The 23,156-nt window shown below is 40.9% G+C and overlaps 2 protein-coding genes across 2 annotated transcripts; both read left to right on the forward strand.

Moving 5' to 3' along the window:
- Positions 1-3,713: 3,713 nt before the first annotated feature.
- LOC109033885 (uncharacterized) lies at positions 3,714-10,255 on the forward strand. The gene is made up of 2 exons (XM_019046728.2): positions 3,714-3,981; positions 6,656-10,255. Exons 1-2 carry the CDS (start codon positions 3,925-3,927, stop codon positions 9,365-9,367), a joined length of 2,769 nt encoding a protein of 922 aa, XP_018902273.2. The 5' UTR covers positions 3,714-3,924; the 3' UTR covers positions 9,368-10,255.
- A 217-nt stretch (positions 10,256-10,472) lies between these two features.
- Positions 10,473-16,226, forward strand: LOC109033886 (uncharacterized). Its single transcript, XM_019046730.2, has 2 exons — positions 10,473-10,696; positions 15,495-16,226. Exons 1-2 carry the CDS (start codon positions 10,616-10,618, stop codon positions 15,897-15,899), a joined length of 486 nt encoding a protein of 161 aa, XP_018902275.2. The 5' UTR covers positions 10,473-10,615; the 3' UTR covers positions 15,900-16,226.
- Positions 16,227-23,156: the final 6,930 nt, after the last annotated feature.

The following is a 23,156-nucleotide window of genomic DNA, read 5'->3' on the forward strand; positions in this document are numbered from 1 at the left end:
GCAATGCTCCTGGTTCCGTTTTGCAAAATGCAATCCATATCGCATGTCACACTCCGCCACTACTTGGATTGCATTTTGCAAAAAGGAACCAGAAGAATTGCAACGATGCTAAGATTGTGCATTTTCATCCTTTGCAATGAAATTACTGCCACCATGTAAAAATATGAAATTTACAGGGTAATTTTTGCCTTAAAGGGTATCCCTGGGTAAGGGCACCAAAATGCCCCTCCTCACGGATTTTGAATTTAATGGTCTAAACCCTTTCAGTAGGTCCTAAAAACATGGTTTTGGGCAATTTTACCCTCCTGACCCCAACCACCCCCCCTCCAGCCCCGAAAAACCCATTTTTCGGGGAATTTTGGGGTATTTTCACGTTTTATTTCATATCTCCCGCAATTTTCGATAAAAATGCACCAAAATTTCACCAATTACACATCAGACCAGTCAGATTCTTGGGTAAAAAAATCAAATTTATCGTACCTTATTTAGGCCCCTAAAAAAATTTGTAAAAATCGTCAATTTCCAATTTTTTTCAGATTTTAGCGATTTTAAAAAAAATGAGGACACATACATTTTTTTTTGTTGCCTTAAAATGTAGGTAATATACTCAGTTGTTACCAAAAAAAATTTCAAGCCTTCACGCGTGGTGCGTCCCACCGAAAAAATGGGTTTTTTGGCGCCAAAACGGTTAAAATGGCTCTTTTGGCAACGGTTTACTCGCACGCTATCAAGATTGTAACACTAAAATCTCTAATTTTTGGTTTCAATGTTTCAAGAGGCATGCCCTAGTATCGTCAGAAAAGGTTTCAAGTCGATCGAGTCCTTGCGCCCCACGTAAAGTACCGGTTTTTGGCGCCGAAATGGTCAACATTGCTATTTCAGAAGAGGTTACTCGCATAGGGTGGCCCTTATTTTTGAATTTACGGAGTTCAAAGTGCGAAACCCTGCAAATGGTTTCATTTGACGAGAAAATAATGGGGAAAAAATAAAAATTGAGAAAAACATATTTTAAAACGCGCCTCAAAGAGCCTAAAGTTCCGAGCGTGGCGTGCGAAGACGCGTTTTTTTCGTCATTTCGCGAATTTTTTTCCTCCCTTTACAATGTTCCTACGGCTTTGACATTTTTAGAGATTATACAGTGTTTAGAGTACTTTACGAGAAAAATAATGAAATTTACATCGCTCAGTTTAAAATTCTTTTTTATCCCCATCAAAGAGGCCACGTCGTGCGATTTTGCCGATTCTCCCTTATAATCGCCCCGCACGGCGTGTCTTTTTTCAACGTTTAAATTGTTGCTACGGTTTTGAAATTTTCTGAAGTGTCACATACTTTATAGTAAATAACGAAAAAAATAACAAAATTTACCTCGCTACTTTTAAAATGCTCCCTTTTCTCCTTCAAAGTGGCCACATCATGCGATTTCGTCGATGATTGTTCATAACATTCTCTCGGCACGGTTTGCCGAAATGAGATTAAATTTTTTTAAGAGTCAAAAGCAAAAATTCTTCAAATTCTAGAAGTAGAGTGTCTACCGAGTCATTTCAACCGAAAATAAACAATTCTGTTCAGCTGCTGGAATACAAGTCGGTTTAATGGTATTTTGGGGCTATACCATGCAAATGAACGATATAAAAGGAGAATCGGCAAAATCGCACACATATTTTCGGTTATTATTTTTTTCGTTATTTACTATAAAGTATGTGACACTTCAGAAAATTTCAAAACCGTAGCAACAATTTAAACGTTGAAAAAAGACACGCCGTGCGGGGCGATTATAAGGGAGAATCGGCAAAATCGCACGACGTGGCCTCTTTGATGGAGATAAAAAAGAATTTTAAACTGAGCGATGTAAATTTCATTATTTTTCTCGTAAAGTACTCTAAACAGTGTATAATCTCTAAAAATGTCAAAGCCGTAGGAACATTTTAAAGGGAGGAAAAAAATTCGCGAAATGACGAAAAAACGCGTCTTCGCACGCCACGCTCGGAACTTTAGGCTCTTTGAGGCGCGTTTTAAAATATGTTTTTCTCAATTTTTATTTTTTCCCCATTATTTTCTCGTCAAATGAAACCATTTGCAGGGTTTCGCACTTTGAACTCCGTAAATTCAAAAATAAGGGCCACCCTATGCGAGTAACCTCTTCTGAAATAGCAATGTTGACCATTTCGGCGCCAAAAACCGGTACTTTACGTGGGGCGCAAGGACTCGATCGACTTGAAACCTTTTCTGACGATACTAGGGCATGCCTCTTGAAACATTGAAACCAAAAATTAGAGATTTTAGTGTTACAATCTTGATAGCGTGCGAGTAAACCGTTGCCAAAAGAGCCATTTTAACCGTTTTGGCGCCAAAAAACCCATTTTTTCGGTGGGACGCACCACGCGTGAAGGCTTGAAATTTTTTTTGGTAACAACTGAGTATATTACCTACATTTTAAGGCAACAAAAAAAAATGTATGTGTCCTCATTTTTTTTAAAATCGCTAAAATCTGAAAAAAATTGGAAATTGACGATTTTTACAAATTTTTTTAGGGGCCTTAATAAGGTACGATAAATTTGATTTTTTTACCCAAGAATCTGACTGGTCTGATGTGTAATTGGTGAAATTTTGGTGCATTTTTATCGAAAATTGCGGGAGATATGAAATAAAACGTGAAAATACCCCAAAATTCCCCGAAAAATGGGTTTTTCGGGGCTGGAGGGGGGGGTGGTTGGGGTCAGGAGGGTAAAATTGCCCAAAACCATGTTTTTAGGACCTACTGAAAGGGTTTAGACCATTAAATTCAAAATCCGTGAGGAGGGGCATTTTGGTGCCCTTACCCAGGGATACCCTTTACAGTTTTAGCGAGTAAAATAGAGACTGTTAATAGATAATCAGGTTTTTCTTCCAAGACGAAAGAGATTGCTCAATCTTAGCAACATTGCAATGCTCCCGGTTCCTTTTTGCAAAATGCAATCCATATCGCATGTCACGCTCCGCCACTACTTGGAATGCATTTTGCAAAAAGGAACCACTAGCACTGCAATGGTGCTAAGATTGTGCAACTTCATCTTTTGCAATAAAATTGCGGAAATCGTGAAAAACTATGAAATTTAGATGGTAATTTTTGTCTTAAATTTACCTACAGTTTTTAGCGAGTAAAATAGAAACTATTGATGGATAATCGGGTTTTTCCCCCCAAGACAAAAGAAGTTGCACAATCTTAGCAACATTGCAATGCTAGTGGTTCCTTTTTCAAAATGCAATCCACTTATGATGAAAGTGAACACGGGTGATCTCTGTGGAACGGAGGAGGCGCTTGAACTTGTAATTTTAATCATTTGAACTTTAGCTTACTTTATCAAATTCTCTGTATCAGCGAGAGCTCTCTCACCTCGTGGCTCCTCAACGTGATCCCTCTTCTCCATATAACTTCATGTTTTTCAAGGCTCACGTAGAAATAGAGGTACGCCCTTTCGTCAGAGGAGCCACGACCAGTTCATCAGCTCGCATTGGCTGAGTATCCCCGCTGTTCCATCTCGAATCCAGTGGAGAGGCCTAAATAATCGATTATCGATATTTCCCCTCATTTGAAGCTATGGTAAAGAATCGATTGTTAAGGTGTTCCTCGCGAACACTTGTTCATCGATCCTTTCCCATAGGTTTAAATGGCAGATAAATCGATGTATCGCAAAGCACTGCTGCGCCACTGCGCGAGCCACTGCTTGAATCATGATGACAAGGCCACAAAGAAGCTAAAGTTAGCCCCTGACTCGTGTCAATTTGACGACCAGACAATAATTTATTAGGCTCTCTTTTTTTACCAGTGAGTGGTGTTCCCGAGTGGTAGAATTTTAGTGCAAGCCTCCATTTTTATCGGTAAAATGAATACTAGGTGCGACTAGTTTTAGGCTGGACAAGTTTTGTCGACGGGAGTTTACCGCAATGGACACGTTTTTAGTAATTGCAACTTGCTTGGCACTTTTGTGCACAGCGAATGAGGTGAGTTCAATAGATACGTCGCGGTTCACCATCATGCAGCGAAGAAATACATTCAGTCTGTAAATCAGACTATCAAGTACTGATTATGTAGGGAAATGATCTGAAAAAAAGAGAGAAATGGTGAATGTCGCCCTCTACGTGTTCGCGTATTCACCAGTGGCGACGTGTTAATAATCGATTTTCGATAGTTCCTCATTTGAAGCTATGACAAAGAATCGATTATTAAGGTGTCCGTTGCGAACACCCTATTTATCGATCCTTTCCCAAAGGTTTCAATGGCAGATCCATCGATATATAGCAAAGCACGCCATGCCACTGATATTCACGCGAGCCCAGAAAGCAAGGACTGTAACGGGCATATACTTAAAAAAATTAAAATTTCAGTGTTCCTCATAGATTTCTGTTTAAAAAATATTACACGAGAGAAAAGTAGATGAGCACGCACCGTTTGATGTACGAGGATCCCTGGTAAAAATTGGCGATAAGAGCTGCGTTTCAAAATACCATAGGAATTCTTATAGCCAGCTAAAGAAGGCTACAGAAAATCATATAGCTGGCTGTAGAATGCGGAGAAAATCATACGGCCGGGCTATACGAAGCTATAAAAAATTATGCAGCCGGGCTATAGTTCCTATCGCCGGGCTTTACACTTTATCGCCTGGCTGTTGCTTTTTCGCCATCGATTATAAAAGGCTATAAGAAATTGTGTAGAAATTCGTGTGCTTTGGAAATTATTAAGTTTGATACGGAACCACCTTAATATTTACAAAACACACGTTATATTTTCCTTTAATACATATTTTTTTTCATCAATTAAAACGAGAATAATCCATACAGGATGTGCAAACATTTCAAAATCATGAGTTGAAATAACGCTGACTCCGCCAGATTAAATATTAGAGCCTAACACAAAGCGGAGCGGCGACGCACTGGCGCCTACAAACCTAACAGGGATACTTCACGCATTGCGCAACGCGTGAAGTATCCCTGTTAGGTTTGTAGGCGCCAATGCGCGTTTCGCGCTGGCTGCCCGCCTGCCGCCCGCAGCGTGCCACGGCGCTTGAAGCAACTATTTCACACCAGAGGTATTGCACAGTATCATACGAAACTGAAGGCGCTCTAATATATTAGGAATGGCAGGCATCCATCAAAAGTACGGAGCTTTCCTCGCAAAATAAATCAAGATACTACGGCCCAAAAAGAGAGCAGTAGTCCAAAAACTCACTAAGTCCTAGCATCCGTAATTAGTAACGTTTAGCATACACTTTATCGTCAGGCTGTTGCTTCATCGCCATCGGCTATAAAAGGCTATAAGAAAGTGTGTAGCCGGCTATAGAAGCTATTGGAAATCTTACAGCCGGCTGTAGGTCTATGGTATTTTAGAATACAGATTCTACTGCCAACTTTGACCAGGGCAACTATTCACTTTTGGATTGTGGGGGGGGGGGGGGTCATTTCTTAATAACTCTCTAGAATTTCGACTTTCTCTACTTTCCCCGGACTTTTCCCTAAATTATAGGCCCCCCCCCCCCCAGGATTTCTATTACATTTTTAACTTCTCCCGTAGAATTTCGACTTTCTCCTTAGTTTCTCCCTCAATCTTCTAGCTGAAAGCCTTCATTCCAAAAATCATGAATAACACCGGAGAACGAATTTTTATTTCTGTGGATTTGTCTTGTATTTCAAAGTTGATCTTCAGTACAATTTTAGCGCTGATTCCGAAAATGACCTCCGTTTCTCTAAGTCAGGTCGATTTTCCCAGGAAAAATCAGAATTTTCCCTGAATATCGAGCTTTTCCAGAGAAAAATCAAATTTCCCGAAAATCTGTGCACGATGCATTAAAACTAGGACCATTTTCGGAGACATTTGCCAAAATCACACGGGGAATCATAAATTGCATGTCTGGTAAAGTTTCCCTTCTGTTCCTACAAACAGTATCGAGGTTTCTCCGAACAATTTCATGTAAAACTCATCCGATTGTTCTGCGTCAGAGAGGAGGCGAACATTCTTTTTCTCCGGAAACGAGTGAAGTAATTTTCGCCGCTGAAACCGAAAACTACTCTCATTTTTGCAAAACCTTCGGAAAATCTAGATTTCAAAAAGAGGGGATTTTTTTTAGTTAAAAAAACTTTTCTTTTTTTAAAAAAAATCGATAGGTTTGGAAGAAAAAGTCATATTCGGCTTCAGCGGCAAAAATTGAAGGTGAGTCACCACACTTGTCAACCGAAAGAAAATATTTTCTCCTCCTTTCTGACGCAAAACAATAGAATGAGTTATTTGGACTGCATTTTCCAATTTGGAACTATAAAATCTGGGTCCGGTTTAAAAACCACATATGTGCCATTAGTTTCCCTATGGTTATGATGATTATGAGTGGTTTTTTCAGATGAGCCAGAATTTATAATTCCAAATTGCAAAATGCAGTCCATTTGTTTTAAAGCTTAGGCCATGTCTAATAGGTACTCTTGTACTCATTTGATTAATCTCTTTTCGTTCGGAAGATGCAAGGTAGAGAGTCTTACTCTTTGAAAGACCCTCGTAGTTGGGCTGATTTAGCAAGAGTATGTCTATTTCATCTCGTGACGGTTTTTTGTCCGAATGAGTTTTTTTTTTTTTTTTTTTTTTTTTTTTTTTTTTTTTAATGATCTACAGACTCCACGTTTATTTCTACAGGTGAATGCAGAAACAGACATTTCAAAAGCTGATTCAGCAAAAAACGCTTCGAGCTTAGTAAGCTCAGAGGCGGAGGCGGAAGCTGTGCTGGATCTTCTGAACGATGGGGAGGCGAAGCTGGAAAGAGGATATCATGAAAAGGCGGTGCTGGTGCTCGGGAACACAGGCTCAGGGAAGAGCACACTGACCCAGTTCCTGAGCGGGAACGATCTGAACCTGACCTCGTTCGAGACGGAGGAGGGCTTGGGCGACTTCATAATCCAGGACACCTCCGGGAGGATCAGCAATGGGTCCGCCACCATGTCATGGACCATCTTCCCGGAGGCGATGCTGGACAGTAAGTCCGGAACGGTCTTCTTCGACTGTCCCGGGTTCAGCGATACGCGGAGCGCGGCCCACGACATCGCGGCCACCTACTTCACGATGAAGACGATCGAGAACATCGGGAGAGTCAAACTCCTCTTCACCGTGGCCTACTCCTCGGTCAGGGTCGGGCAGGACAGACACGACTTCATGGAGCTCGCCGAACACATCGTCACCATGGTCAAGAATCTCGACAAGTTTCAGGACAGCATCGCGCTTGTCGTCACCAAAGTGGAAAATCTTCAATCAGGAGGGGGAATCGTGCCCGACGAGAAAATTATCCGCTCCGTCGCTGGGTTTCTAAGGAGGGCGAGGGTTGAAACTCAGCAAAAAATCGAGAGCACAAGTATGTCAGCCGATAGGAAACAGCTGCTCATGGCCGTTACTAAATTCATCGAAATCCTGCTGCAGACAGAGGGCGAGACTTATTTGAGATTGGGTGTGTTCAGGAAACCCGACGAGGCTGGTCCTCTTCGATTGGTCAACTCACTGAAAGAGAGCAAGGAGCCCCTGGAAAGAATTATTCACCGAAATATCCGATTTACCGCTCACCAAGTGAAAGATTTCGGCTATACGATTTCCTCCAGCTCCCAGACTATCGTGCATGATCTGGTTGAAAGGTTAAGAGACAACATGGCCTCCGATGTCTCACAACTAAAACGGGAGGTAGAAGAAATATTCTTGTCTCGTGAAGAGACATCAAGCGATGTTCAAGTTTCGAGGGACATATTTCAGCGGGCGCATGAAGTACTTTCCGGGACGTTTCAAAAGGTAACGACACCTGATGATTTTGTCAAGCGTCTCATTAGTAACGCGAGAACTCTGAACATTACTTTGTCGCAAGGCCCACTTGCAGGTGTTGAAAAACAGAGTCGTTACCTAAAATTCTTCTCGAATTTTGGTGCGCGAGATATTCTACCCCTCGAGTATGCTCAGGACTTCCCGAAGTTGCTGGAATATTTGAGCTCAACTGCAAATTATTACAAAGTGCTAGTGTATCTGTCCAATGCTTTGACGAATTGTGATTTAGCGATCAAGGATGGCATTGAGAAGAACGTTTCTTTCGCAAAAATTCCTTACGACCAATCAGATTCCTCGAGAAAAAGACGACAACTGGCTGTAGAGCTTACATTCGCGAGTATGTTGCTGCCGCAAAAAGATAGACACATCCTCGACAGTGAGTACTCGAAAATCAGAGACATAGAATTCAACGAGCCGAAATTGAAGAGACTGGAGCAAATCTGGAACAGGGTGGCTCTGACCAAAATGAACGTCTACTGTCACAAAAATGATGGAAAGTTAACGGTGCGGAGCTTTTGTTTGCGACTGAGCAAGTTTGTTGATTCCCTCGACGGTCTCTGCCCGGGAGCGAAAGTCATCGAGATTTTTGCGTTGGATAAAGTTTTCATCGATTCCGACTTGAAGCTAACCGGAAGAGAGGCTCAGGTCTCGATCATAGCGCCTGCGTGGGAGGTTGAGGGGGTCCGAGAAATCCTCCTGAACGGCCTTCCAGGTAATAAGACGTACACGCAGCAAAAACGGGGAAGTGTCAGTGTCAGAGGTTGGTCCTTTGGATCCCGTGCAGTTTCCTTCCTGGTAGGAGAAGATGGCGCGGATGGGCCGGATGGATCTTCCGCTGGGAGTCTCCTCGGCATCGCAGACAGAATTATCAACGGCAAGTTGCTACACATTTTCTCGATAGGGGGGCAGGGTGGGCCCGGGCAAGATGGCGGCGACGGCGGACCGGGCGCAGATGGAACCATCCCGGAATGGGGTACAACCTATGGGAATCTGATAGAAGACTCTCACTGCACAGATGACACCGGGTTTTGGAATAGCGTTGGCGCCAAAGATTACGATGATATATGCACCGTCACCGGTCACAAGTGCAGGGATGGCGGTGACGGCGGGAGTGGCGGAGCGGGGGGGAGGGGCGGGGAATCAGGTCAAGTTCTTCTCATCGGGGACGGCCAGGATATGATCAGCCGTCGCGTCCGCAATGGAGAATCCGGGCGCCCGGGCACCCCCGGGCGTGGAGGGCCAGCCGGGTCGCCGGGACGCACAAGGAAGTTCCGGAAGTATCGCTGGATTCTTGGGACACGACAGAAACTCGAGACGAGAGGCGAGTGGTACCTCCAGCGTTGCTCCGCCGGAAAGGACGGTTCCCGGCGTCTGAAGCCTTCGCTTTCTCCTCAAAGTGGGAGGAAGCTCCCGTCCAGTGCAACTATCGACAGCTACAAAAGTTTCGTGCGAGAAAATCCCACCCTCATATCCGCCAGTCTGAGTCAATTCCTGAAAAACACTTTGGAGAGCCACAAGGCAGTTAAGGATCTTTATGCTCCTCCTTGAGGATCTACAGCCCGGCACATTCTTATTTTTACGAATTCAGCACTATACCTGTACAATTAATTACATACCTCATAGTCGAATAACACAGCATGACACCATTTTGTTGTATCACTATCTTTATTATTTATCTCTCGAGATAGTTAAATTTTGAAAGCTTCATTATCTAATAGCTCGGATTTATACTATCTGATACGAAATAGTTTTAATATTAGATTATAAGAGACTTTAAAGGACACAGGCATCACCCTGGGCTACATCAGCGGGTTACTGAGTTTGACGACTATATAGGCTTTGTTTCCATTTACTAGCTGCAAAACAACTGCTCAACAATGAAATCAAATAAAACTTGGAAATTTTAAATGGACAACACTTCAAAAAAAAGAAGAAAAAAAGCTGGTTAAAATTTACTTAATAATTAATAGGTCACTCTTTGGAGGAATTTTTAAAGTACTCACAAGATGTAACCTTTAAGTAAAAGTTTTAAAAATCTCTTAAACAGCCAATCGTCCTATTCTGTTGCGCTAAGAAAAAACGCCGTTTGAACTTTTGGATGTTTCCAAATTTCCTCCGATAAAACATTCATTTTTCAGGAATTTTGTGAATATTTTACCTTGAAAATTTCAGCTACTGTAGATTGAATTGCGAATGAAATTCCCTTTGAAATTAGGAGAAAAAGTACTCGAGTTTCCTTGAATGTTTTGTCAAAGGAAATTTGGCAACGACGGTTTTTTCCTCAGCGCAGTAGTATTTGAACGTCCCTTATTAAAACTTTTAAAAAACGTGTTAAAAATAACTGCATAAAAAATCTACATTAGCTTTTGAAGACTACCAAGGTATTAATGTAAATTTTACTCCAATATAATTGAAAGAGGTTTTCTCGCACGTAAATTCGACGTTTCATTCGAATAATTTATGTCACCGGATATTTCTCCAATTTTCATTCCATCCTGTCTACTTTGATGATCAAAATTGAATGCGTCTGAAAAATTAAACAATTAAACATCCCTAACCAATGGTTAGCACTTATTATAACGTTATTTCCAGCGATGGATGTTAGCTCAGTAATATCTACGACACGCTGAGTACTTATTTACCAGGTAATTGCTTGAACAAGTGCCGCGACTTGACACAGCAAAGCATTTTTGCGGACAACACCTCAACAGCGGGTTCAGCGGATCAACATGCCAACTCCAAAACGAAGTTAGAGCAAGTTCCGCCGCTTCCTTTGTGCTTCCTTCCTCCGGGAAAATGGATTTCCCGCAAATTCACGTCATCGGGGTGCTTTTGACCTTATTGGTGTGTCAGATTTTGAGGACCTCTCAGAATGAGGTAAGAGGAAATGTTGTTTTTTCTTGGTTATCGCATTTTCTTTTTAAGCACAAAAGCTTGCTAACTTTCCACGGACATGTTAGAAACCGCGATACATCCTCCATAAAAGTTTTTAACTCTTTTTTAACTTTGTCATACCTTTTGTTTCTACTTTGAAAAGAACCCCTACAAAGGTTGGATACGTCCCATTTCATAGGTTTTTTTCTAAGTCGTCTCTTAAAAATTTACAAGTTTGGTTTGTTTAGGTATTTGTTTTTTCTTTTTTTAACGGTTTCTGAGAGAGTTGCTGCCACCGGTCATACGAGTTTTTTCTGTCACTTCAGTATTCATAAAATTCAATCACAAAAACACGAGCATGGCCATGAGTGGACTGACGTGTTTGAACATTCGCATGTATCGATTGTTTTGCCATTTAAACCTATGGTAAAGAATCGATTATTAAGGTGTTCGCTGCGAACACCCTGTTTATCGATCCTTTTCCATAGGTTTAAATGGCATAACAATCAATAAATCGCAATTCACGCCACGCCTCTGGAAAAAACACGAGAATGGGCCGCTAAACAAAGTCTAAAGTAGCAGGAAACGTCACATATTTTCTCCTCAAAATCATACGTAGGAAACAATTCGCACAATGGGAAGTTCTGAAATCGGTTTCAAACTATATATTAACAGGCCATTAAAACATGGATTAAATGGGAGTCCGATTATACAAACAACGTCATTTGTGGTTTTGCCATTAAACCAATATTAATAGAAAACACTTATATACTGAAAAAAAAATGTCCGTACACGTACTTACGGGCTACATAGACATGCCGTCCGCGTTCCGGGGTTAAAGGCCGAAAATTCCGGGCGTAGCACACGGAGCCGTCGAAGCTACGGCTCCAGCACCTGGAAGTTTCGGCCTCTAAGCCCGGAACGCACGGTGTACCTACCTATAAAGCCCGTAACTTTTTTTTATTAGTGTATCTTGTTCAGGAGTTGATTTCCAGACTTTCCGTCAAGGTATTCGTTTTCTTCTGGGAATTAACAGATTAAACCTGGCATTGTACATTCACACTTTGTCTAAAGGCTCATTCTCTCCTCCGAATGCGAGTAGTAAGGGCATGAAATGTCACTCCAAATCTTTGAATTTCGATCCAGGAAGACGGCCAATTGAGGACGCGGGCCCTTTTTTACAAGTGAGCCGCGGGATGTACCTGTTCAAATGTGTTCCATAACCCTTAAATGGATTGCGTTTTGCAAAAAGGAACAAGGAGCATTCCATTGTTGCTAAGATTGTGCAACTTTTTTGACCTTGCAAATAGAGACTGAGCAACCAAGCAAGTTTTATCTTTACTCCCAATAAACTATGAATCCAATTCAAAAATTACCTTTGTAAATTGAATTGTTTGCATGATTTCAGTAATTATTTGCGATCAGTGTAAGTTGCACAATCCTAGCAATATCGGAATGTTCTTGGCTCCTTTTTGCAAAATGTAATCCAAATACCCTGGTCAAACTGGCCCGAGGTTTGCTAAGATCACATGCCCCGCGGTTTGAGTGTGGCCGGTACCCATCAGCTTTAGATACAGGGCAACAAATACATTGTGAAAAAGAATCAGACATCGAATTGAAAAAAGAGGTCTGAGAATAACAAGATTATTGGGTTTCGGCCACTCATAATGAAAGAATGTGAAAGATCCACAAATACATCCTAAAAACAGAATGAAGACCTCACATTGAAAAAGAGAGCAAGAAATCGAAGCCGAAGATAGGAGAGACGTACCCGGGCCTTGCTTCCTAACTTTTCTCCTAAATCTGAGCGACATCTCATTTGGCGGTGTAGCCTGTAGGGTGGAGCACTAACAATTCTCGCCTCACGCCATCGCGCCTTCAATTTTGCAGATGCAGCACGGGCATCCGACAAGTACGAATAGTTGTATCTCTGCGCCGTCATCAAAGCGCGTCCTTTCCTTTCCTCTATTTTCACGTTGAGTTAGTTCCATTTGTCCAATTTTTTTAGTGGTGCTTCTTTTTTAAAAAGTTAAGAAGTTGAAACATTATTAAATCTGGCCATTCACTTGCGCATAGATTGAAAATTACCATATGGTCGGCCCGGTTCCGAGAACTTGGTTTCAACATCGGCGATCACCAACTGATCAGGAAGCTCCTGTTGACAAACGGCGTTCCTCTCAACCTTGTCGCCATTCTCCTTCTTAATAAATATTAAGAAACAAATTAATCGGCCCAAAACACTGACAAAGAAACATCTTAAATCGGATTCCTAATAAACTGAAACAGAGTGTCTGTAGTTTCCGAGATGTCTGATTTAAAATTGTCTCTCTTGTGTATATGGATGTCCTCCCGCTTACCTTATTGAGAATTAATCTTGACCTTTTTGATTGATTTCGGCTCGAAATTGATAGTGTCCTTGCTCCAAAAATGAACTGCAGCCGGTGTCTTCAGTGTTCGATTATTTTTCATTCGACGAAAGTGCTCTTGCCTTCGAATTTCTAAGGATCGTTTTGTTTGGCTCCGTCTTTGAACTTTTCGCCCGAATCCGAGCAACACCTTAATGACAGCATAAAGCGGAGCATTGCGAGTTCATGCCTCACGCCATCGCGCCTTCAATTTTGCAGATGCAGCACGGACATCCATCATGTACGAATAGATGTATCTCTGCGCCTCACAGCGGATTGAATCGATCGGAGGGGTCGGACATGTAATTTTTAACTAAAACCCCAAATTTTGATGTTTAATTCGTCACATTTTAAATTATGAGGGGTGCATCTAGATGTAAATTTCACAAGGAAACCAATGGAGCCACTTTTAGAACCCCAAAGTTTTGTATAAACGGAGTTATAAGCGTTTAAAGTTTCCAAATTTTGTCCGACCTCTCCTATTGACTCGATCCACTGTGCGCCATCACGCGTTGAGGTGTCCTTTATTTTTGAAATTTGAGAAAAGTTAAGGTTAAGACATTTTAATGCCAATTTGGCTGGCTTTCATAAGACATGGTAGAATTATTGAAAAAATAATCGAGCTACCGCAATTGTTGGCGGTCGAAACGTTTGTTTTGTCTTGTTTCATGTGAGTTTTTTATTATTTTTCATCTCTGTATAGTTTGAAATATTATTTGTTTAATTTATTTATGGCTTGTAGCGCGATTATTGTTTCAATCATTTAACCATGCTAAGGTTAAGTTTGCTCAAAATATACGATGGTGTGTTAGACACACCATCAATGATCATTATGGGGAAAAAAGTTTAGAGGTCTCTCAAGCGCTCTCAAGAGCAAACGTCTAAAAATTGGCACTATGCGAGAGTTATGTAGTCTCAGTTTTTTTTTTTGACGACTCCCCCTAGAAATACCAAGCTGGACCAAATTGACCCAACCATCTCTGCTGGGGGAGTTACATATGCCGGATGAGGAAGAGGGGTTAAAAAGCGCTAGTTTATCACCAACAGGTGAAAATTAAAAATAAAAAAAAAAAAAAAATTTCCCGTCAGCACGTAGAAGTAACATAAATAGTACTTCGAAAACTATCAATATATATTTATGTGCGGGTCAGTTTAACCTGACTTGGGACTTTGCGCATAAAAATAGGACATCTAAAGGTTAAACAGCTCCTATTCTTGGGAGGCCAATGACCATATATGATTTACATCATGATTCAGGGAGGTGTAAAGAGGTTCAAAGCAGAGTATCATAAACGGGCCAATATCATTGAATTTTGGGAAAAATTAAGAAGTATCATTTTAGGAAACGACCCTTGTAAGCATTACACTGATTTGTCGCTACAAGAACTTAAAAATTCAATAGAAAAGTTTCTTTGGTCTTGAAAATGTCAAGGTAGATGGATAAATTTCAGCTATTGAGATAAAATACGGGAATGACGTATAACTGGCCGCGAAAAAATTCCTCAGGAGATTTGAATGACTCTATGCATTTTTTCAACGTGCGAAATAGTGAAAATGTCAGTTTGGTGACGCATAACTCGGAGGAAATCAATGTATCAAATCGGTATACAAATAAACCAGGACCTTTTGCAAGCTTCGTCAAATTTTTTTTTTTAAGTCTTGATATAGTCTAAGTCTGATATATGTATAATATGCATTGAAACACCAGAAAACCATATTATTCAATTTAATTTGAGGCTTGAAACGTGTAACTCAATATTATGTCAGTCTGGTGACGCTATGCGTTTTAGCTTGTGACCACTCAAGAGATAGCGCTAGTGTGCCCGTTAGTTAGTCTATTACGTACCTCGTTTGTCCATTGCAACCACCCGCTTCCGCCAATAGGATCCCTCCATATCCCTTTTGTCACACTGAAAAAAAAATATTGGTGTATTTACTAAGAAAAGGGTAAAATTACCAAGAATTCAGTGTTCTATTTGATCCCAGTTTTTTCATGGTAAAATTACCATTTATGGAATTGGTAATTTTACCGAGAAATCTCGGTAAAATTATTTAACTTTCTCGGTATTTTTACTGGAACTGGTAAAAACGCCAATATTCGTTATTGGCGGTGGTAGAATTACCGAGATAAAATGACAAAATTACCGGGAATTGATTACCAATAAAAGTGTACTTTTATGTGAAAAGAAAAACAGTAAAAATACCGGTTTTTAGGTAAGCTTACCAGTCTGTCTTGGTAAAATTACCAATAATGGTAAAAAAGTGAGATGGTAAAGGTACCAACGGACCTTGGTAAAAACGCCGAGAATTTTTTTTCAGTGCATCTTTGTCTATAGCTCTGTCTATCTATTCCAAGAATGAGCCCGCTGACTTAATTTTTCCGATTCTTGAAACAGGATGACATGGGACAGCTAAAAATCCCTGTGAACGATCTAACGGAGAGCTTCGGAGACGAGGGCAAAGGGGCGAGGAACGCGTTGGTGCGTCGCGAGAGGCGGATTCTGCCGCTGCTGCTGGGCGGGCTCGGATTGGGGCTCGCCGCCTACGGCTACCACAAGTGGAAGGAGTACCACCCGTGCCGCTACTACAACTGGGGACCGTGGGAGTCCCTCAGGGTGAAGCACCGCATCAAAGCCAACGGGCGCTGCACCAAGTACTTCGACCACGTCAGGGACAAGATCGCCGACGCCGGCAAGTGCACCAACATCGCCCGCGCCGCCTGCGTCAAAATTAGTGGCGACACCACATGCGCCGCCGTTCTCACAGACGGCTCCGTTAGGAAGCTTTCCACCTGTGTTTGATCACCAGAGCAGGAAAAACTTATTGAAACTTTTCACATTTTTTTTCTTTTGAAATTTTTTTGAAAATTTTGTTTTTTTAGAAAAAACGTAGATAGAAAGTTACCCAAGAATATTTATAACAATGACTTACCTCAGATGATAATGAATATTACTGATCCACCTGGCTAAGATTGGACCAAGACCTATTCTAGTTGCGTTGTACCTTATGTTCTTCAATCAAAGAGTACATCAATTTTTATACTTATGAAACTATGAAAATCAGAAAAGTTCTGTTCGTCTCTCTTTTTTTCTCATTTGATTTATCAATATCTTATATTTAATTCTTTATGTTTTTCTTGTTCTGCTCATTTTGTATTTTCAATCAGTTCGGGGTTTCCGGTCTGGTTAACTTTGTCCAAGAGAAACCTCATAAGTGAGTCAGGATCGTATTCATAGGGTCGTATCCATCCAATGGACCACATTGTGCAATTAGGAACTACAATTTTCAGCTTATTCGTGAAAACACACATGTCTACAGGAAAAATAATGTTACAAGCGTTGCCTTTAAACTGAACCAGAAATTGTAGTTCTAAATTGCAAAATGTAGCCCAGTTGTTCCTGCATCAACTCCTCCCATAGAAAGCCCCATAGTTTGCATGGGGATTAAGGGAGGTTTATAGATACCCTCAAAATATCATAGAAAGGGCAGTCATTGCTAGCGTCGCGTAGGATTTAGCAGTATGACTTGAATTTGAGTCCTTGAAAGGGATTACGATAATGTATCACTACAAAAAGTACAAGATACGGAAAACTAAATTCTACAGTTTTAACAAACCTGAAAGTGGGCACCAACCCACCTTAAAATATACAAAACTTGCAAAACGTTTTCTTTCGTGTTGTGTTTTTTTGGAGTGGTAAATCATCGCAATCTCTTTCAAGGGCTCATTTCTAAATTTTATACTGCTGAATTCTACTCAATGCGCAGGGGTGCAAAATCTCTACAGTTCCTCGAACCCCGGGATGCTCTCTGATCGGAAAAGTGTGAACCGCAATAGCTCCGACTCCGTGATATTACGAATTGGACTAAATTTTGCAATTCGGAACTATAATTTCTGGCTCGAATGTAAATCACTTATGTACATGAGGAAACTAATGTTCCATACGTTTTTTCTAATCAGAGCCAGAAATCATAGTTCTAAATTGCAAAATGTAGTCCAATTTTCAACGATTAAAGCGAGCCTTGTAGTGAACGCGCAATGCGTGAAGTATTCCTCCAGTCTTGTAGGCGTTAAAAAAGGCGATTCTACTAAAAAGTGTCCAATTTCAGCCATGAACGTTTTAGTTGTAAAATGTGTGATAAAATATCTCACATTTCACGTATTCTAATGGCAATTAAGTGCTTTAACGAATTCCGACCGAATTGAGTATATTTGATGTTTTATGTATTTCAATAAAATAGTTAAAATTGTGTATCTAAGTTGATGAATTAAGCTTCATTTTCAGCATTTACTACTAATTCCAGTAAACTTTTATCACGTTGTCCTAAGAGTTCATTCCATTTCCGCAAAGAAACCTTCTATGTATTGATATTCCCAGAAAAATGCTAGATTGACTGAACTATCTACTATATAGTGTCAAAAATGCTTGTATGATTTTTGTTTCTTTATCGATTATTTTGAGAGATGGCTACAGAACGCAAAATAATGAAGAGCAAGTTTAAAAGTGAAAAACAAGTGAACAACTAAACAAGTAAAAGAACAAGTGATCTTTTGTATTTTGCAGCAGCCTTTCCCCGGATTAAGGCCGACACAAAAAGTACATAGCATTTCCTTGAAATCCGCCAAAAAAATTCGCACTTGAAATGGTCACGAACCTAGAAAATCACGCAATTCTCTACAAAAAGAAGAAGAAAAAAAAGCTCAAACCGCTCCAGCATTTCTAAAACTAGATATAGACTTGTTTTCGAATTGCGTTTCGACTCCATTTCCTCTTACCGTGATAACTGTACGTACATTAACTCACTCTTCATTTTCCATTCCCTTTTTTTTGCATCAAGAAATGTGAGCGTCTCACTATACACCTTTCATGCGTGCAATGTTTGAAATGGAAATTTCTTATAGGGTGTAGAACAAGTTCCAAAACGGCCAAGGATATATTTTACGCAACCAGAAAATTTACTCCCTTCGTTCAACACCTTATAACTTCGTCAATTTTTCAGAAAAATAGGCGGCTGCGCCCCCTCACCACTTCGCGGTCCAAACCTTCCCCTCCTATGCGCTTCGCGCCCCGTCATTCCGGCGTTATGCGTTATGCGCGTTATGCGGTACGCGTTTACTGTTTTTGTTACAATCGATTAGGAATGACGTTTAAATAGAGACAAAGATTAGCTCTATAGCTATCTTTGTTCCAGAATTACAGTATTAGTTCTTGAACTTTTGGGATACCCTTTGTACAAATTTATCAGGGTGAATAAGCTTTGAACTAGTAGTAGAAAGGAAAAATTTTTAACAGCATCCTCTAGTAATGCACAACTCGTAGGGGATCTTATTTTGGGACGAGGAGAATGCATTTCTAGAGGGGTCGGGGGGGGGGGGGGGGTTACTTGCTTCCTTCGTTCTCTTTTTTGGCGGTTCTGTCCAAGAGTGAGTGTGTGTCCAAATGCAGTGTATTTTATCAGCGATTTTAAGCAGCAGTTCGTCAAAACTTTCGCAGCAGTGTTAAAAATTTTGGAGTGAAATTCTGTATACAGAGCTCAAAAGCCCCGAGAAATATGTGATAAGAATGCGGAGCGGAGTCTATCCTCCTTACAGAGTAACTTATACTCTTACGGAGCGGGATCTACTCCGTATGCGGAGTGTTTTACGCTACTTTCACTTGAAATTCAAATAATTCGATGTTTTTGGCAGCTATATATGCCTGTGTCACACTTTCAAAGCTAGCCATCAAAATATCAAGATCAGGTGTTATGATTGACTTATTCGATGACTTGGACCAATCACAGAACTTGACCGTGACATTTTGATGGAGTATTTTGATAGTGTGAAACAGGTTATGGACTCTTGCACCGAATTTCAATCCTTGATTTTTAACAGCGAGACGACGGAAGGGAAACACTTAAAAACAAATGGTGAACTCCAACACTAAACGATGATGCGCGTCATTGACCCAAGCATTAAAATTATTAATTTGAATTTCTGTTGATACTACAGAATATTTTTCTCCATGTAAATAAAATACATCTGCCACACCCTATAGTTATCGAAAGACTGAATTTTTTATCGCCGTTTCTGCATTTGCGTCACCAGGTGAAATTTCATGTCAAGAATTATATTTTTGCACTGTTCTGTTGCGAACATCGATCTCTGTTTTGTAATACATCACTGGATGAAACTTTTGAAGAAGAAGGAGAAAAATAAGTAGTAGGAAAAAAACCACATTGGATTTTTCTATTTAAATCCATGGCCAAGTTCAGCATATTCACTGGCACGGTGAAACTCGTGTATTTTGCTTCGAGGCGATGCGATGTTGCCTCAAAACGCGGTGAAGTTACTGTTTCTTTCGATCGTTTGTCTCTTGTTGTTCTCCGATGTTGTGGCGGGTCGAAAGCGGACGAGACCTCCATCCCGAAGTCCGAGTCCGGTTAAGAAAATCGGGAATCGGGTACGGAGCGGAGTTTCAAGTGCCTTCAAGTCTTACAAAAGGACTGGAGCTGCAAGTTCTTCTAGGGGCGATGCAAGCACTTCCAGGAGCGATGCAAGTACCTCTCGGAGCCGGACAACTCGCAAGGAGGTGGACCTACCGATGGATTACGCCGTAATCGATTTCGAAGACAACTTATACAACACCCTCTACCAATGGCATCACTATAAAGGAGACGATGATTTGTTGGTAAATATTCTTTGAAGGGGGGGGGGGGGGGGTCTAGTAGTGGATGACGGCTAGATACGGTGAGGGAGGGGGGCTCGAAAAATTGTAAAAAATGGGTAAGATAATTTATGGACGGCCCCTTAGAGACCATTCGGACTTATTTATGCTTGAAGGAACTATGTGGAAGTGGAAAGATGGGGTGTGCTTGCGGAAGCTGCGTAATAAACAATGTGGTCAGTGTATATAGTTCCTTTTGAGAAAATGGAAAAGCGAGATTTTCAATTAAATGAAAAGAAACTGAGCGCTAACTCGTGAGCCGTGGGCATGCGATAAGAGCGTGGGGAACAAGGCTCATGAGTTCGTCACCTTCCAGGCAAAGTATCATAAGCGCCATGCGACGTTTAAAAATTTCCGCCGCCATTATATTTTTTTACTGAGAAATTGTTGGTTGAATCTGTTTGGAAATTTCACTAAATTTTATCGGCAGCACAAAGAAAATTCAGTGAAATTTTTGGACAGCTTCGTTGAAAAATTTCTCAGTAAAAAAATATAATGGCGGCGGAAATTTTTAAACGTCGCATGGCGCTTGTGATACTTTGCCTGGAAGGTGACGAGTTAAAGACTGACGACCTAGTCGTCGTCGCTCGTGTCGCGCCCGGTCCTCACCGCTGACGTCACTGGCGCTTTTAAAGTCCCATTCATCCTTATGGCCCGAGCACTAACGAGCACACCCCATCTTTCCATTGCACATAGTTCCATCTCGCATAAATACTTCCACTTGAGAGTTTATGTTAACGCATCTGAGCCGTCATTATTGACCTCTTCGAACGTTCAGCTCTCATTGATGAGATGATTCAAACATCAAAAACGCCTTGGAATTTAGGGGCTTGGAGGACAAGGCGCACAAGTGCAGTTTTTGAAAAATTGGAGATATTAAGGATTTCAAGGAAAACTAGTCTTAATGCACATTTTGTGAAAAAATCGCTCCCAAATTCCAATTTTTAAGCATCGAAAAGTCAGTTTGAACTTTCTTTCCGCCATACGGATTCATGTAACATCCGTAATCCACGGATCCTTTAAAATTGTATTTCTCGGAATAATAAAAACGGCACATGTGCGCCTTGTTCGCCAAGTTCCTCAGTTATAAATTTTAATTTGCGCCAAAGAATGGTTGATATATGAATAAAATCGATATTCAAATCTGAAACACCGGAGTATTATACAAATTTTCTCAACAAAATCCTGGGAATCGCTCATGGATGCCGCTTTCAGTTGGCTCACGATTCCGTCAGCTAAATTTGAAAAGCGAGATTTTACGTTCTGTCAAACGGAACTATGTGCAAACTATATGAGCCATGGGATGCGTCTAGAGCCCTGTGGCCAGGGCTCATGAGTTAATGCAGCCGAGCAACGACCGCAGCGGCGGCTTCGTCACTGGCGCTGTGTATTTCCCATTCATCCTTACGGCCCGTGCACTAACGAGCACACCCCATCTTTTCCTCTGCACATAGTTCCGTTTGACAGAAATACGTCCAATTAGGGAATGAGCTCCTGAAAATTACAGAAAATCAGGGAATGAGTATGATCAAGAATTTTGGGCACCAAGTTTTACCTTTGATTCTGTCTCTCAACAGAGCACTTAGTCGAATCAGTGAGAACGAGAACACACCAATTCGAAAAAATGAAAATTATCAAGAAACACGCACAACCGCACAGTAGTTGAAGAAGTTGGCTCAAGAAAAAGATTTTTGGTGCCGAGAGACAAGTACTGAAGGACACTAAAAAGGTCCAAGTTGGAATAGATGCGTTAACTTCAATGACCTTTAAGAAAACTGACTCTCTTTAATGAAAATTGAGCATTTTTGAGTCACCGAGTCGGTGTGTTTTCGTTCTAACTGATTCAGCTGTGATATTAATTTTGATACTATTCTTTTTCCTCCGTCAGCCGCGCCGGGTTTCGGAGCAAAAGGTTAAGCTGGAAAAAGCAGTGAAGAATGATATCTGTAGAGGGAATCCATATGGAGGAGCTAATTTGTGTGCGCAAGCGCTGACAGAGCTCCAGAGAATCCCTCGAAACTTTCGCGGACCATGTGGCGAGGCGTTTGCAGGGATCTGTCATAATTGGCCGTGGAATCAGGGCTGCAAGTGCTCCCTCCTTATGAAGGATCAGGAATCGATGCACCACCGCGATGGGTCGCCTACAGCTACGGTGAGACGGATAGGCGGACGCGTGTACCCTTTGAATCAATGCGTTCAAGCTGTGCACCCCGAAGATTACGCAGACGCGTATAACCAGGCCGACCAGTACCTAAATCCGACATAACTCTAATGGAGAATTTGCACGCAAATTTTTTTATTGCTTCATCTGAAAGTACTTAAAGAGCTGATTTCACAGTATTTTTTGTAATTTTTTTCTGACATGGGAAATGCTTTAAAAATAGATTTAAAAGAGAGAAAATGCACCGCCTAGTGACGTCATCTGGCGGCATTTCCCATTTAAACACATGTATTTTAGCAGAATCGGTTATTTTGTCATATCTCCTCTAATAATTGCTCGATTTATGAATCAAGGGTATCTTCGTGTTCAGTTCACTCAAAGGATTCCACTTAAACAGGAAATTCATCAAATTTCAGACCCTTGCAAATTCTCCATTATGATCATTTTTCACGCAAATGGAGAAATTGCACGGAAATTTTTTATTATCTGGAAGTGCTTAAAGAGCTGATTTCATAGTATTTTTTATAATTTTTTTCTGATATATGGGAAATAGTATAAAAATAGATTTAAAAGTGAGAAAATGCACCGTCTGGTGACGTCGCCTGGTAGCATTTCCCATTTAAACACACTTATTTAACCAGATTAGATCATTTTGTCATATCTTCTCCAATACTTGTTCAATTCATGAACCAAAGGTATCGTATCCTCGTGTTCAGGTCACTCAGTAGCTTCCACACTTAAACACGAAATTCATCAAATTTCAGACACCTGCAAATTCTCTTCTAAGGAAATTCTCGAATTAATAATTCAAGTAACTGAGGGTTACACGGAGTTTTAATGGGTCAGTTGTGCTGGTTATAGATAGAGTCCCTTCATACTGAGAGTCAAGACAATTTTAATCCATTTCTGATTGGTTCCCGTATTTTAGGCCTCCACAGTGTCACAAACGGGAATAAAGATTACATTTTCACTGATTGCAAAGATTATAATCTGGAATGGACCAGGGAATTACGGGTTCGGCAAGGAACAAACGGAATGAGAGGAGGAACGGAGGAAGGCATTTGAGAATGGGCCGATCAAAGATTACGAAAAACGTTCAATTTCTGTAATCTTTATGCCCGTTTGTGACATCCATGAGCCGAATTGTCGTGACTCTCAGTATAAAAGGACTCTAGTTATAGAATTGTATTTTG

The sequence above is a fragment of the Bemisia tabaci genome, chromosome 6, assembly GCF_918797505.1.
Source record: "Bemisia tabaci chromosome 6, PGI_BMITA_v3".
NCBI lineage: Eukaryota > Metazoa > Arthropoda > Insecta > Hemiptera > Aleyrodidae > Bemisia > Bemisia tabaci.